Genomic DNA, 15748 nt, shown 5'->3' with positions numbered 1-15748 from the left:
AGCTGGAAAGGACCTCATGTCTGCTTTCTGCTGAGTGTAAAAAATAACTAACTAAAACTCCTTGGTCAGGTTTTCATACTGCAAGAAAGGAAAAAAATAATCAAATTTACTTTAAAAGCACACATACTGATAACTGTCATGTGAACCAAGTAAGCTGTATCAAAGGCTGCACATGAGATACTGCTTGGAAGTCCTTCCAAATAAAACACACTCAGGCCTACAGGAAGATATATTATCTTCAGTCCTTACCCAGAGACAACAGTGCTTGGAAACCCTAGAGTAGAACGAACTTCATCAGTGAAGCCATCTGACAGACATAAGCCTCTGATGTAACGGTAATACACCTATCTACTGCCTCTACAATAATAAGGGCTACCTTGTTACAGCCCCAAAACCTGTTATCTGAGCTCAAGCATCACCATCACTGATGACAGTCCTCATTTCTCATGACAGAGATTGGGGACATACCATGTAATCACCAACTTTCTTCAGTAAGGAAACCAAGAAGCTCTGGCACTGGCTGACGGGGTATGGTGCTCCCAGTTTCACTCTGTTTTTTAACACTTATAAGGCTTCTATTCATTCCTAGGCTGGACAAAGACAACTGATGCTGTGGACTTTTTTCTCTCCGCCTCACTGTACATAGCTGAATTCTACAATCATCCCAGAGCTATCCTATTTAGACTCCCTAACTAGCCACCAGCTGCTTTTATACCAATCCTTAATAACAAGTCAGAAAACTTGACCAGTATATAGATTGTGTCATGTGATCATGTATTTGTACAGGGAAATGATGGCAGGTCTACAGCATGAACAACCATAGTATTGTAGTCATAGTATTAAGCTTAACATGTTGAGCCAACTGTTAAGACATGCCCACTTTACTTAAGCAAAAGCATTTACTACAATAAAGGTGGATATCAAACTTATTTTTGACACTTGGACCTCTATTTAAAAAAAAAAAAAAACCATTGCCTGGAGTTACAAATTAAGTAGTCAAGAAGTCTTACTCTTTTTTACTTATGGCTATTTTTTTTTAACAACCTCTGTCATCCATTGTTTAGACAGTAAAGATGGCCTTCTTCTTGGGACTCCAAGGTTTGTGGGGTTCAAAAAAGCTCCTGGCTGGGTGGTTCCCTTGCCCCTCCCCCAAAACAATTTTTATTGGTATCCCAATGAAAATTAATTAACAAGCTTACAGCAAAATTATTGTTAGCACTTTCAAATTGCCTTTAGAGCCCAGGAAGATGAGTAGGGGAAAAGATTTTTTTTTTAGCTCCCCACTGTTTAAATATACAATAACACGCAAAACTTCAAGTTTGAACTCACTATTAATTTGCACCTGTCTAGCACTGCCAGGCAATGATGAAGGAGGATGATATAAAATAATTTTCTAAAAAGTCAAGAAGACAGAAAGTGTGTATGAACTTGTATTAACATTTGATTTTAATGTTGGGTTCATAAAAAGCTAGTTAAATTTGTGAAATCTGAGATCCATAACTAGTTGTTATGGGAAGCAAGACAATGTACCTTTAACCTTTAAAGTCTGTTTCCAGCAAAAGATGCCTCAGGACTTCTGTCAAAAATAGTATATTGGATCAACAGAACAGGGAAGTGATGTGGAATTATATATAACACCTTGTGTGTTCTGATGTGAAGATTATAGATAGCTCTCCCCATCTCCAAGGAATCTTTAGTATATATAAAAATCCTGTTCAAGAGGCAGTAAGGTATAGTCAAACCGAGGCAATTCTGCTGAGACAGCAGGCAAAAGGACATTTCTAAGCCTCAGTTTCCTTATCTGTAAAAGGGGGAAAATTTTTGCCCTAATCTCCATAGGGTTACCATGAGAAATGAGTCATATACTACATGTGAAAATACTTTATAAGCTGCAAAGCATTCCTTAAATGCATAAGGTGTTTGCATTAAGGTGCTATTTTTATTAAATTATTTGCAAAATAGTAGGGGTTAGCTACCTTAGAATTAGATGAATATTTACTCCCTACCACTTAAACTTTAATCACCACTGTTAAGGAGTGCTAGACAATGCTATTTAGAAGGAAGATCCATGTGGTATATTAAAAGTTCCAATAAAAAGGAATGGATAGGACTCAGGAACTTAGCAACAAAAACAAAATAAACAACGCTTCAGTATCAGAAACTTCTTACAAGCATGGTACTTTAATCTTTTCTTTATTTTTTCAAGTAAAATCACATATTCAAACTACTAGACTTAATGCTACATTTCTCTAACTATTTAAATAATAACAAAGCCTCATCAAGAAGAGCCAACCCTTAGGTTTATTTTGATCTTCAAGGTCTGTGACTGTAAGATGTCATTACCATAAATCTAAGTTAGTATGAATAAATAGAGAAATATTGTTTAATCTTTATTTCCCCCACCCACCCATTTGAGTCATCATGAGAAGTTAAGATGGAGATAAACCCCAAAGTTTAAGAAAATCTGACATATTCAATTAAATGTACCTATGAGGAAAATTTACTTACATCCAAAGAATGTTCATTCACCAGAATGAGAGACATGTTTTGTGACACCAGTCTGCAGGCATAGCCTGTTAAGAAAGTGAAATAAAAACCAATGTTACACATTTGAAATGCCAATCCCTTCAATGATTTCTTGATTTTTAAAACCTGATTGGCTAGTTTGTCAATTATCCAGAACTTTTGCTCTTCTTTTCCTTCAACTTCCCTATACTTTTGAACCATTTCATGGCTCATTAGCTCATCCACATAGGTTAAGAAGGAAAAAGCTCAACTCAACCCATTTTGCTTCTTGAGCAGAAGTACCTGGGGAAAATGTCATTACTAACAGTTTAAACAACTACGTTCAGAATTTCTGTGGCTTTTCCCCTATCCTTACTATCCTTATCTCCCATTAGCTTCAATGTAGACAAAGATACAAAGGAGTAGGAGGAAGTATCTTTTCATATCTTCAGTGGGGACAACCTTGGTCTTTATAATTTTATAACATTTAGTTCAAATTGTTTGGGGATTGAAGTTATTGTTCTTATCTATACTAGTATAGTCATTCTATATGTTGCTTTCCTGGTTCTATTTCCTTCACTTTGAATCGGTTCATTTAAGTTATTTTATGCTTTGTCCTCCATCATATCCATCATTTCTTATGGCATAGTAACATTTCATTACATTTATGTACTATAATTTGTGTAGCTGCTCCAGCAGTTAAATACGAATTAGTTAGGGAGGGAGGGTACTAGCAGGTGGAGCAGGAAGGGATTCACGTAAGGATTATAGGACTGAGAGACGGAAGAGACCTTGTTGTTGTTCAGTTGTTTGAGTCATGTCCAACTCTTCATGACTCCACAGGGGTTTTCTTGGTAAAGATACCTGAATAGTTTTCCATTTCCTTCTGCATCTCATTTTACAGATGAAGAAACTAAGGCAAACAGGGTTAACTAACTTGCCAGCATCACACAGCTAAGAAGTGTCTGAGGCCTGATTTGAACTCAGGAAGATAAGTCTTCCTGACTCCAGGCCTGGTGAATTATTCACTACACAACCTACCTGCCCAAAATGGACCTTACAAGTCATCTACTCCAACCCTCTCATTTGACTAAAGAAGAATGTACCTCCTGAAAGTCTTCTGAGAGGAGACATTTTTAAAAGTGCTTTTAGTTCCTGGTGTTCACCTTTTTCTTGAACACAAGGTCAATTTAAAAGAACCTTCCTCATAGAAAAATAATCCACTTGCCTACTGTTATATACACATGAAGAAGTATGGGTTTGTCAAATAACAACAACAAAGGGAATCTTCCTTACATTTACTCTAAGGAATCCTAATACAATGGACCCATGGGTCTCAATACCTGTTTGGATACTAGACAAATTGTCAGAAATTTTAAGATTTTAGTACTAGTCTTAAACAATGAATGTCCATTCCACCTTCACATAATCAGGCATTTTATACATCATGATGCAGCAGAAAAAAAACTATTCATATAATCAAAAGAACTGAGTTTACATTTCAGCTCTGTTGCTCTATGTATGAGTAGACATGCCACAAGCTCTCACTTTCAGTTTCCTCATCCATAAAGTAGGTATAATACTAATTTTATGACCTCCCTTACAAGGTTATTGTGAAGAAAGGCATTTTGTACATGAAACAATTTTATAAATCCATCATCAACAAGCATTTATTAAGCATATGCTATGTTCCTGGCACTGTGCAGGACAATAGGGATAAGAATACAAAGAATGAAATGATATCTACTTTCAGGAGAGATAACATGGACATATATAATATTGAATGAATAAAGACAAACAAAATAAAAATATAATACTATGTAAATATAAATGCAAGTGACTTAGAAAGCTAAATTTAAAAGCCAACTCTTTGGAGCTGACATTTAACTATCACTGTTCCAAACACCTTAGAGGCCAAACTTGCAGAGCAGGGACACTTAACAAGTTTTATTCTTTACTCTCTAAACACTACATTTCCATGAAGACCAGGCACATGTTTGGCTTATGCCCAAAGTCCACCTCAGAAAAAAGATAAGCCAATGAAGAGCAAATTATATATACTTGATGGTTTTATAATTTGCCTAGTGAGGCAGCTAAGTGGTACAGTGGATAGGCCTGGAGTCAGGAAGGCTTGAGTTCAAAGGTGGACTCAGACATTTACTAGCTGTATGACCCTGTGCAAATCATTTAGCTGCTGCCTGGCTCAGCCTCCTCAACTGTAAAATGGGGATAATAATAGCACCTACCACCCACGAAGTTGTGAGGACCAAATGAAATAATATTTGTAAAGTGTTTTGAACAGTGCCTGGCACATAGCAGGTGCTTAATAAACGCTTGTTCTCACCCCCTGCCCCCTTACGTTATACTATTTTTTAATGTCAAACACTTTCCAAAGACTCTTTACTTGACTGGCAGGCATACAAACTATGTTTCTATGATCCCAATGTGATTGCACCATGCTCAAAACAAACCAGTCATACAGGTAGGCCACAAGTATATCTGTTGAGTTTTTTGTAAAGGACAAATCACACACTCAGAAAGTTTGATGTCTGACAAAAGAAGCACTTCTTATATTCTGTCAAAAGTAGCTTCCAACGAGGAATAATGAAGATTTAGAGCAAGCAGTGACAAACAAGAAGCAGCTTATACAGTGCCTGACTACTACCAAAATAGTCCAAGCCATTTGTTACCTTTACGTATCCTCAAGTATTTGTATCCTTTTTTTTTCCATTTCCAAGTTCCAGAATTTGATTTCCCCACCCTCCAAAGTCTGAACCTTTAGATTGGGTCCAGAAGGAAGGTGGTGCATTTTATTTTCATTTAAAAGGCAGGGGTTGGGGGATTGGGAGGAGATATTGCAACTTTAATCATTTCCCTCTCTGTTGGGCTTACTCCTCCCCTGGAGGATACTAGCAGCTTTAGGCAGCAGACTGTTACAAATTCAGTATAACTAATTCTAAAGGATTTTCTAGCAGTTTTTGATTGGAACAACAGCTGCTATAGTCAGTGAGCAGTAATTTTTAAATACCGGCTCACTGCTTTATTTCATATCTTCCCATTCAAGCAAGATGCCATTTGACAAGTGAACCTGGCCAAAGATATTCTGGAGAAAATGTTTTAAGTATTTCCTGGTCAGAGTGTCAGAAGGAGGGCACCCCCAAAGGAAACTGCCACATATTTAAATATGCAGTGAGTCAGACCTCTAAGACCAACCAAAAGCATTTTCTAAAATGTGTAGGATGAAGCTAATTTCCTTAGAAAGTCACCACATATCATAGATGTAATTACAAAAGCCACGGCTATTTTGTGGAGTAAATTTGGGCTTAGCTAATGTCGCAAATTAAATTAAGTCTGCTCCAATTCTGGTGCAGTTGATTTTTGATGTTTGTGGATAAAATGAGATCAGCTCCTGGGTCAAAGCCAGGTATGAAATGTCAATCCACACTTGTAAATTGAGGTCTAGATCTTTAATCTAGCCATCTAACAAGAGGATCATAAAGTGGCTGGGGAGAAGACCTTTGGGAGCTTATGTTTTCTGCCTCTGAAATTAACAGTGCTGCAAAACTGTTTGTTTTTCATATTACTTCAGTGTAATCGAGGTTCAAAGAAACCAAAATGTAACATGCGGTTTGTTTTACTCTAGTTCTCAGAAATGGCACTTTATTTTTTTAATGAAAAAAAATACATTGGAAATCATCCAACATAAATCAAATGTATCGACCCTTTGAAACTCACTGATTCCGCTTTTCTTTTGATTATATTCTTTGTTAAGATAAAATCATTATAAGCCAAATCTTCTATGCCAGTCTCTTTCAAACAACAATTCAAAAGGTATCTCACCTACACCACGAAAAGCCAAGTTCTCCCATGAATTACAGTTTAATGTGATTCTGAATTTAGATCAGGTTAAGTAAACAACTTCTCTGTCTTTCATATTTTCCCTAAACCTCACTTTCCTTTCCATTATGTTCCCCTTGCCCACAATTTTTCAGGTCCTTCTACCCATGGCATGCTTACTGTTGACTCCTTGCAAGGCTCAGTTCATGGGGCCCCTCCCACTCAAAAGGCCTTTCCCAATCCTCCCAAGGCTCTTATTCCTCATTATGAACATATAAAAGGTCCCCAGTAGAATGTAAACAACTCTAGGTCAAGACTGTCTCACTTTTTATTTGTATCCCAAGAGCACAGTGTCTGCTATGTAGTAGGTATATACATGTTTGTTGATTAACTGTTATATATTATGTGTTTACTTATCTGTGCATTCATTGTTTCTCCTGAACAGAATATGAGATGCTTGAGGACAGGAAACATCTAATTTTTATGTGTATCCCTAGGACAGTGCCTGTCACATAGAAAATGAGACAATATATAACTGGGTGCTAGGGGCATTTGCAAAAGAAGTTCAGACACTGGAAATCTAATTGATTTAAAACTTAAAATTTAGATTTCATATCTAACCTAATTGCTCACTGATCTGAGTAGAATTCCATGCTATAATTCTAGTTCTTCCCTTTGTCTAGACTGCCCCAGCTTTCCCTTCATGTTTCTTCATAGCATCAGCCATCTTTAAGTCCCAAATTCCCATCCTGCTTCTGACATGGAGCCTTCCCTTAACCTGTCTAGTTCACAATGAGATGATTGTCTATCTCTGAACTTCTTTTGTATTTATCTCTCACACAATTGTATTTTGTCTTGTTCTCTGTTTCGTTTCAAGTTTAGGCTTCATCTCGCCAGCTAGACAACAAGCTCCTTGGGGTCAATGTCTGTGCCTCCTATTTCTTTGCCACCCCATCTCCCTCTAACTCCCCACATTCCCTTTCTGTGATAGGCATCTGCCTGAGGCTCAATGCATAAGATCAAAGATTTAGAACTGGAAAGGACTTCTGAGGACATCTAGTCCAGCCCCCTCTCCTTACACATGAAGAACCTAAGGCCTAAAGCATTTAAATAACTTGTCCAAGGTCACACTGGTCATAACAGGTGGACTATAGTTGAGTGATTAATTTATTGGGGGGGGGTTGAATTCAATATAATTTATTGAATTCACAGGCTCAGAACCCATGCCAACTATACTATAAACTTTATGGCCCAGACTGAACCAGGAATGACAATAGTATCTTTTAAATGGCCAGGCCAATGAGTATACTATTGTTGTCTATTTGGCAAGCCCACCATTGATTAATTCATTCCTTTGGTCAGACGTTCAATGTTCTCCTCATAAGTGATGGAAAAAGCATTAAATGAAGGTAAATAAGGTAAATAAATACCTACTGATGGAAAAGTTGCAAAGTATACATTGAATATGGGATAAAAGACAATTCACAACTTAAATTTTTTTAAAAATGTTACATATTCACTAAAAGACTTTTGCTTTTGACCTACTTCCATTAAAAAAAAATAGGCTCAGAAAATTATCTGTCCAATCCATTTGTATCACTGCCTACACATACCACAAAAATTATCTTCAACAATAAGAGAAACCATGACTATATGAATCCCAGTGTTGGTCACATCTGAAATTTCACTTTAGCCTAACTGATGCCATATTTTTAAGTTAAATAAAACTGCCAACTCCCTGGAACATGGCTAGTTAGCATAAGTTCATGCACAGAAAGCCAAAATTCTGGCTTCATGCCAGGACCATGCTTCCTAAAAACCACAGCATCTATGCAAACCTTGCTAGGTAAGGCTCAATGGGTCAGTTTAGCTCACAAAAACCACAAATTACTTGAAATTAGGTTAAATTTAAATCAGCATTTTCATTTCAGCAAATAAACTAAGAGAAAAAAATGCATATTTCCATTAAAAATAAATTCTAAAGTGATAGAGATTACTTTTAAAAACCAATAAGCCCTAGGCTAGCAAGTCTTTCATTATAAAGATGTCAAATACAAGCTAACCCATTTCACAGAACTAGTTTGTTGTTAGTTTCACAAGGCATCAGGGGATAACGCAAACAGTTCTCGTCTAGAAGTCAGGAGGCTGGGACTCTAATACCAATTCTGCTGCTAATTCATTATGATTCCTGTGCCTCTTTCTCATCTGTAAAATGAATGGATGGATTAAATGATCTCCAAGGTCCTTTTGAGCTCTGAAACATGATGGTTTCAGATGAAAAATGTCAAGTAGTTTTATAAATCACATCTATATTCATAAATTTAGCAACTACTTGATTTTCCCCAAAATACATGCAGTCCACCAACCCAAAAACACTTAGTAAATCACAAAAATGATCACAAAACTTGGATGTTTAGCTCAAAAACTATGAAAGATACAGCCTTTCATAAATCACATCATCAGACTTTCCCAAATTGCACATTCAAACTAGGTGCCCTCTTTTTCCTTCTTCCCATTCCTTGTTTCAAAGAAAATCAATAGGATTTTCTAAATCTTAGACAAAGGCCAAAAAGCCCACCTGCTTGGGAAGACAAAGTCATTTCAAGAATTCAGAAACATATTAAGTCACTAATATATGCCTAGCACTGTTAGGTATAATGGAGAACAGAGAAGGTACATGACATAAGGAGCTGATGATCTCAGAATCACATTAGAGAGTGGAAGATTGTTGTACCTTCCTCACAGGGTTGTAGTTTGTCCTTCATTCTTGAAGAGGACCATGACATCAGGGAGGTGCTGCCATGACAAGCAACCGAATTGGATTTAAGTGAAGGAGGGTTGTGCAAAGTCACCAGTCTCACTTTCTCCTCCGGAGCCATCTGGGTCCACTGGCCAGATACACATCAGGATGACTAGAGATGAGGTAGAAGATCTTGGCCTTTTAAAGCTAAGGTCTTTGGCAGATCTAAGTTTGACTGAGGAAATGCCCATACATTGATTAAGGCTAGGTTAAAAAAAAGAAAAAAATGAGGCAAAGAATGGCCTCTTTTACCTAGCATAGAAATACCCTCAGGGTTTCTGTCCAAAACAGAAACAATTCCTATTTAGGAAGGAAGAAAGGAAAGAAGGAAGGAAGGAATATTCTTAGGACCTGAGCCTTTGGGCAAATGTACAACATTAAGAAAAATAAATGAACAAGGGAAAAAATCAGGCCAGAGAGAACAACCACCATGAATTACAAGAGCCACCAAGTTTGTTGCATATTTATACATTCCTTTGTCCTCCTTTATATTCAGAGGTAGCCTTGCTGATGACATCTCCATAGGTTCTAGGAGTGCCTCCCTATTACCTCAAGTCCTGAATCAAAAAGACCAGTACCATATACATCCTGAGAATCTTTTCCATCTTCTGGATCCCAAAGATACCCGCTGCTCAGGGATCATGACTAAAGGAACCATTCAAACCATACCTCAAGGTCAGGTCCAGGCTCGGGCAGACCTAGAAGCAAGGCTGTGATAACAAGGAGGAGCAACTAGGTGCTCAAGCTGTAGAGAAACTGAGGCTATGCTTGGACTTTCTCCACCACCTCAACTCTCCAAGTTTCTTTTCAACATTAAAAGGCGGTGTGGTATAATGGCTAGAGCACTGGACTTGCCATCGCTGAGGCCTTGGCTCATACTCCTCCTCAAACACTAGCTATTTGACTATTGACATGTGCCAAAAACCTCATGGTGCCTCAGTTTCCTCATCTGTAAAACAAAGGTAGGACCTGATGGCCTCAGAGGTTCCTGTTCCAAATTTATGACCCTATGAAGAGTGATTAAGAAAGTTCCTAGCTTTCATTCGGGGCCATCTCCAGTCATCCTGATGTGTGTCTGGCTACGGGACCCAGAGGGCTCTGGAGGAGAAAGTGACGCTGGTGACTTTGTACAGCACTCTCCCTCACTTAAATCCAATTCACTTGCATGTCATGGCATCACCTCCATGATAATATGGTCCTCCTCAAGAACAAAGGACAAACAACCCTGTGAGGAAGGAACTTCAGGAGTCATCTAGTACAACCCATTCACATTTAACAGAGGACAAAACTGAGAAGTGATATGTGCCACCTGCCTGGGCAGCTAGGTAGCACAGTAGATAGAATGCTGAGCCTGAAGTCAGAAAGATTCATCTTCCTGAGTTCAAATCTGGTCTCAGACACTTATTAGCTGTGTGCCCCTGGACAAGTCACTTAATCACATTTGCCTCAGTTTCCTCATCTGTAAAATGAACTGGAGAAGGAAATGGCAAACCACTGCACTGTCTTTGCCAAGAAAACCCCAAATGGGGTCATGAAGAGTTGGACATGACTCAACAACAACAACAACATATCCATTGCTAAGTCATTTAGTACATTTATATAAGCTATTATTTCAAGGGCTCTGTAGTCAGAGATGCTGCCCTGAGACTTACTATCCTTGTGGGCTTGGTTAAGTCAGTTTCCTTGGTTTCTTTATCTGTGAAATGAGGTAGATGGACTAAAAGACATCTAGGGTCCCTCCCTAAGGTGATTTGTTCTGTGAAGTTTGGATTCAGTCAAGGGGCCACACTTGTGGACCTAGATGGCCACATGTAGCCTCCAGGCTGCAGGTTCCCCACAGCTGGACGGAGAAAATAAGTTAATAAGTTCATGTAAGTTAAACAAGGGATTCAGAGAAGAGAACAGAATTAGAAAACAAAGGAGGGAATGGACTATGGAGGAGTGGATATGGATGAGAGTTCAAGGAAAGTTAGGAGGGGTACATTTTCCCTCAACAAATGGTAACCCAATTACAGGGATTAGGGAGAACAGGATGGTGGCACTAGAGAGCCACAGAAAAGGTTAATCAGTTAATCAGAACCCTCCATCCACTGTGACACCAAATGCCCTTTTTGTACAGTCACTTCAGTCTGTGACCCCCTAATGAGGTTTTCCTGGCAAAGATGCTAGAGTGGTTTGCCATTTTCTTCTCCAGCTCATTTTGAAGAGGAGGAACTGAGGCAAACAGGGTTAAGTGACTTGCCCAGGGTCACACAAGCTAAGAGGTGTCTGAGGGTGGATTTGAACTCAGGAAGATGAGTCTTTCGGACTTTAGGCCCAACACTCCATCCATTGTGCCACCTAGCTGCCTGCCCCCTTCATCCCTATAGGCCTCAGTGTATAAAATTAGGAGACTGACTAGCTGACTTCTAAGGACCTTTTCCAGGTTTAACACTGTGGTGGGACAAAATAAGGCTAATCTTAAGAAACACTTTGAGGCATGATTGATCAGAAAGCATTCCTGACTCTACCTATAACCAGCCAAGTTGAAATCCCTTCACCTCTTGAGCCTCAGTTTCCTTCCATGTAAAATAGGAATAATACCTGTACCCTGTACCTCTTAAGGTACAAATGAGAATTTTATAAAGCATATAAAGCTCTACATTAAGATAAGCTACTGCTATTTCTCAAAGATATCAATTCTATAGCCATTCAGACCAAGGAACACAGGAGTTGTTTGGCAGACCTCTACTAGTATGCTAGGAGCAGGGGGCAAGGTGGAGATGGGGAGAAAATAAGGGCAGAAAAAACCTTGAAGATAAGATACTATTACTTTGGCAAAGCCTTCAGATTTCAAGGAGGAGGTATTCAGAATCAGTCATACTTTTCTGATAGCCTTTATTAGCCAATTAAATAAAATCTGAGAGGTGTGAGCAGCATGAATTAAGACTTTAGCACTAAGCCTTCTTTGACAGGGAGTCAGTATAACACAGATGCAATCTGAGCAGTCACTATTTGTGAATCAAGAACTATCACTGAATTATGTAGAAAGCCTTTGAGGATAAAAGATAAAGAAAGCCTTATTCAGCAAGCTGCTAAAAATGCCTTTACCTAGAAGCAACACATCTATCTTATCTAGATTGAGCTTCAGCCAGTATGTTCTCATGTATGTTCCTAACTTGGCCAGACTTTGGTTGGGTCAGGCAAAAAAAAAATCTTTCTCTCTCTCTCTCTCTCTCTCTCTCTCTCTCTCTCTCTCTCTCTCTCTCACACACACACACACACACACACACACACACACACACACACACACACACTCCCACCCTCTAGCACTATACTCATCACAGGGCTTACTTGGATGGGAGTTAGAGCAGTAGAGAAAGAAGGCAATTATCTCCCCACCCCCAACCAGTATCACATCAGCACTATCCAGCCCTATTTTTCTACCATTTCCACAACAAGGCAATTCATGGTGGCTAAATTTGAGTTCACAAAGAGCACAGGCATTAAAAAAAACTTGCATAAATTACATTTCAAGTAGAAAAGTAGAGAAGAGCTGAAAGAGAGGAAAGTGTAGATCACATACACATTTTAATTTGCATCAGAAAAAAGAAAATTCAGATTTTTTTTTGCTTGCAGTACATTTAAAAATTCACAAAGAATAGTTCCTTTTCAAGATCAATAGCTCCTACAGGCAATACTCACTTCCCCTACCCAAAAAGTCTACAAAACATTCCCATACAGAAAGTAGCTGGGTGTCATAAACTCATCATTTTAGCCATCCCCATGCTTTAGTGGCTTGTTATTAAAAAATAATGGGGATCAGGGACTAAAGACTCCTTCTAGGCATTGGAGTCAAAGATCTATAATTTTATGGGTATGCATAACACTTCCATAGACACAAACTGTGACTCCTCTGCCATTTAGAAGAGGATGTTCAAGAATTTGCCATATCCTAAGGTCAAGCAGGGAAGAGCCTGTCTGACAGATCTACAGTCTATCACCCAGCTAGTACTTGAAGTCTTTCCTGCTTATTAGGAATTTCTGGAGCCTGGGGCTCAGCCCCTGAGAATCCAAGCTTACCTTTACCACATTAAGACACTAGAAGATTATTCTCAAAATTTTATCATGCACATCCTCTCCAAATACCATAAAATATCATCCTACATTAAGTCTGTCCTTTTTTTTACAATTTTGACATCATAACATCAGGAGAGTATGAGCTTTCAGTGTTTTTTTTTTCAGTAACAGGGATAGGATTGTGTTAAATCAGCTTAGTCCTCATCATAAACCAATGATATTCACTGGCAAGATACCCAGGAAGAATCCTAGAATTCAAGGTGTATTGTACAGCTAGGTCTTCAGAGTTAGTTGTATATACTCAAACAGCTTCACACACACACACACACACACACACACACACACACACTCTCTCTCTCTCTCTCTCTCTCTCTCTCTCTCTTCACTTTACAATCATACTTTGCTTTTTTAAAAGCCTGAAAGTAGTAATAACTTATATCACTACCTTATTTTCCATCCTTGACTATGAATAATTTGTTTCCAAAAGCCAAATCACTCCTCTAAAGACATTTGTCACCACTGAGGATACTCAAGATTAAGTTTAATAGAGACCTCAAAACTAACTCCAAAGGAGTTGAGCAAGTGCTCTGAGCAATGGTGACATAACTTTAAGTAATTAATGTTTACTCTGAAGAGGTTAAGAGTCAATTGTGTATGTACAAGTACTAGTACATTAATTTTTAAGTCATCCACATACAAACACATCAGGCAAAAATTTGCCCTGACCAATAATATTTTGCAACATCATTAGCAAATTACAACCAAACTTCATTGTAGAGTTGTGAAACTCCACTTTATATAACATTGTTAGGCTGATGGCCCATTGATATCATTGTTTCTATAGAGCTAACTGCTCCCATGGTGTTTTTTATTTAACATAATGAGTTATAGGAAAACATGTAGGACATTAGGTAAGCTATGCCGGTATACCATTACGTGTAACCACGCTTCAATATTCCTTAATAATGGTTTTAGGAAAATCACATGTAATTAAATTCCTAAGATAATCTTCAAACCTAATATTGGTTAGCAATACAATCCTTCCACACCTAAACCTTTCATTTAAGCTGCTAACAAAAGCAGTTGGACTGATTTCTAGTTCACCTTTCCTTTCTGGTCTCTTTCTGGGACTGACTAGCACTAAATAAGTCTAAGGAACAGACTGAAGAAGCACAAAGTCTGGAAAATCCATGAACTGGATGTGTCCCTAAATAATCAAAACTGGTTATAAATATACATAAAAATAACTTCAAAGTTATGTATCCATAATGAGTTATATGTCCAGAAAGAGAAATTGGTATAGAATAACATGAAGTTATGGGGGGTGGGGAAGGCACTTTTATATAAAAGCACACATTTATGCCAAAATCTTGCATTTTATGATATCTTGCTAAGAAAGTATATTATAGGTCTTCACTCACAATGGCTAAGTTTGAGTTTACAAAGAGCATAGGGATTGAATAAAAACCCCACATAAATCATATTTCAAGCAGAAAAACAGGGAAGATCTGAAGCAAAGTAAGGAAGGCATAGACCACATACAGAAGAGAACTTTACCTTAGAAAATCAGAAAAACAACAAACTTTTTATCTTACTATCTTTTCACTCAGATGCATTCCCTTTAGTTAGAACAAGGGTTCTTAATCTGTGGATTAATTTTGGGGAGTCCATGAACTTGGATGGGAACAAAATTACATCTTTACTTTCACTATCCTCGGACTAAAATTTAGCAATTCCTTCAATAATGTGAGGAGGAGTCTACAGGTTTCATCAGACTACCAAAGGGATCCTTGGCACACAAAAAATGTTTAGAACCCCCTGTTTTTCAAGTGGCTTTTCTCTTGCCTCATGACAGGAAAATCTTATTGGGTTCCATTTTTCAGTTAAGGTTGAAAGAATTGTTGGATATCAACTACCTATCCTTGACACTAGAATACATTAATTACCATTATAACCAACATATTATTTCTTTAAAAATCGATTACCTATGTTGATTGCTGTTTCCTGCTTATCTCCAGTTAGGATCCATATTTTAATTTCTGCTTTCATTAGTGTTGATATTGTTTCTGGAACACCCGCCTGAAGACGATCCTCAATGGCTGTAGCTCCAAGGAGCAGGAGATCCTAATTTTTTAACAAAAAAGTTTTTAAGCAGTTACAGGTCTGAATATACTCAAAGGTAGAATCAACAATAGAAAATCCTGATGAGGTATATTGTCTAAATTCATTCCTACTTCAGTATCTAATGTACTAGCTCCAATGATTAATGGTACACAAATGGTTTGGATCTCATGGGCGTCAATGTTTCAAAATCAAGTAATGTTGGAACTATCCAAAGCACAATGGCCATGTCAGACAGAATGGATATCATCTGGTCTTGTAACTGATGAGCAAAATCTATGTCTTTTTAAGACCCATTTAACTAGGCATTTAAGTACTGGAGAGGGATAAGGAATCCCATCTATTATTCCATGATGCATATTCATTGTAATCAACCATGAGATGTAACCAAATTTTCAAACACTTGGGACACATTTTTGGCAAGAC

The 15748-nt window shown here is 38.0% G+C and overlaps 1 protein-coding gene across 6 annotated transcripts in view; it reads right to left on the bottom strand.

Moving 5' to 3' along the window:
* The window catches only part of ATP8A2 (ATPase phospholipid transporting 8A2), a 756382-nt gene that overhangs the window by 453228 nt on the left and 287406 nt on the right, over positions 1-15748 (bottom strand). For all 6 annotated transcript variants that reach the window (XM_020997141.2, XM_078147076.1, XM_078147075.1 and 3 more), the window contains exons 23-24: positions 15187-15325; positions 2509-2573 (exon numbers count right to left, since the gene is read on the bottom strand). In XM_020997141.2, coding sequence (XP_020852800.2) covers positions 2509-2573; positions 15187-15325 — 204 coding nt within the window. The remainder of the gene's footprint in view (positions 1-2508; positions 2574-15186; positions 15326-15748) is intronic.

This window comes from Phascolarctos cinereus, unplaced genomic scaffold (genome assembly GCF_003287225.1).
Source record: "Phascolarctos cinereus isolate Bilbo 61053 unplaced genomic scaffold, phaCin_HiC Scaffold_726;HRSCAF=1367, whole genome shotgun sequence".
In the NCBI taxonomy this organism is placed as follows: domain Eukaryota; kingdom Metazoa; phylum Chordata; class Mammalia; order Diprotodontia; family Phascolarctidae; genus Phascolarctos; species Phascolarctos cinereus.
The sequence above is the reverse complement of the archived record's forward strand: the minus strand, read 5'-3'. Positions and strand labels throughout refer to the sequence as shown.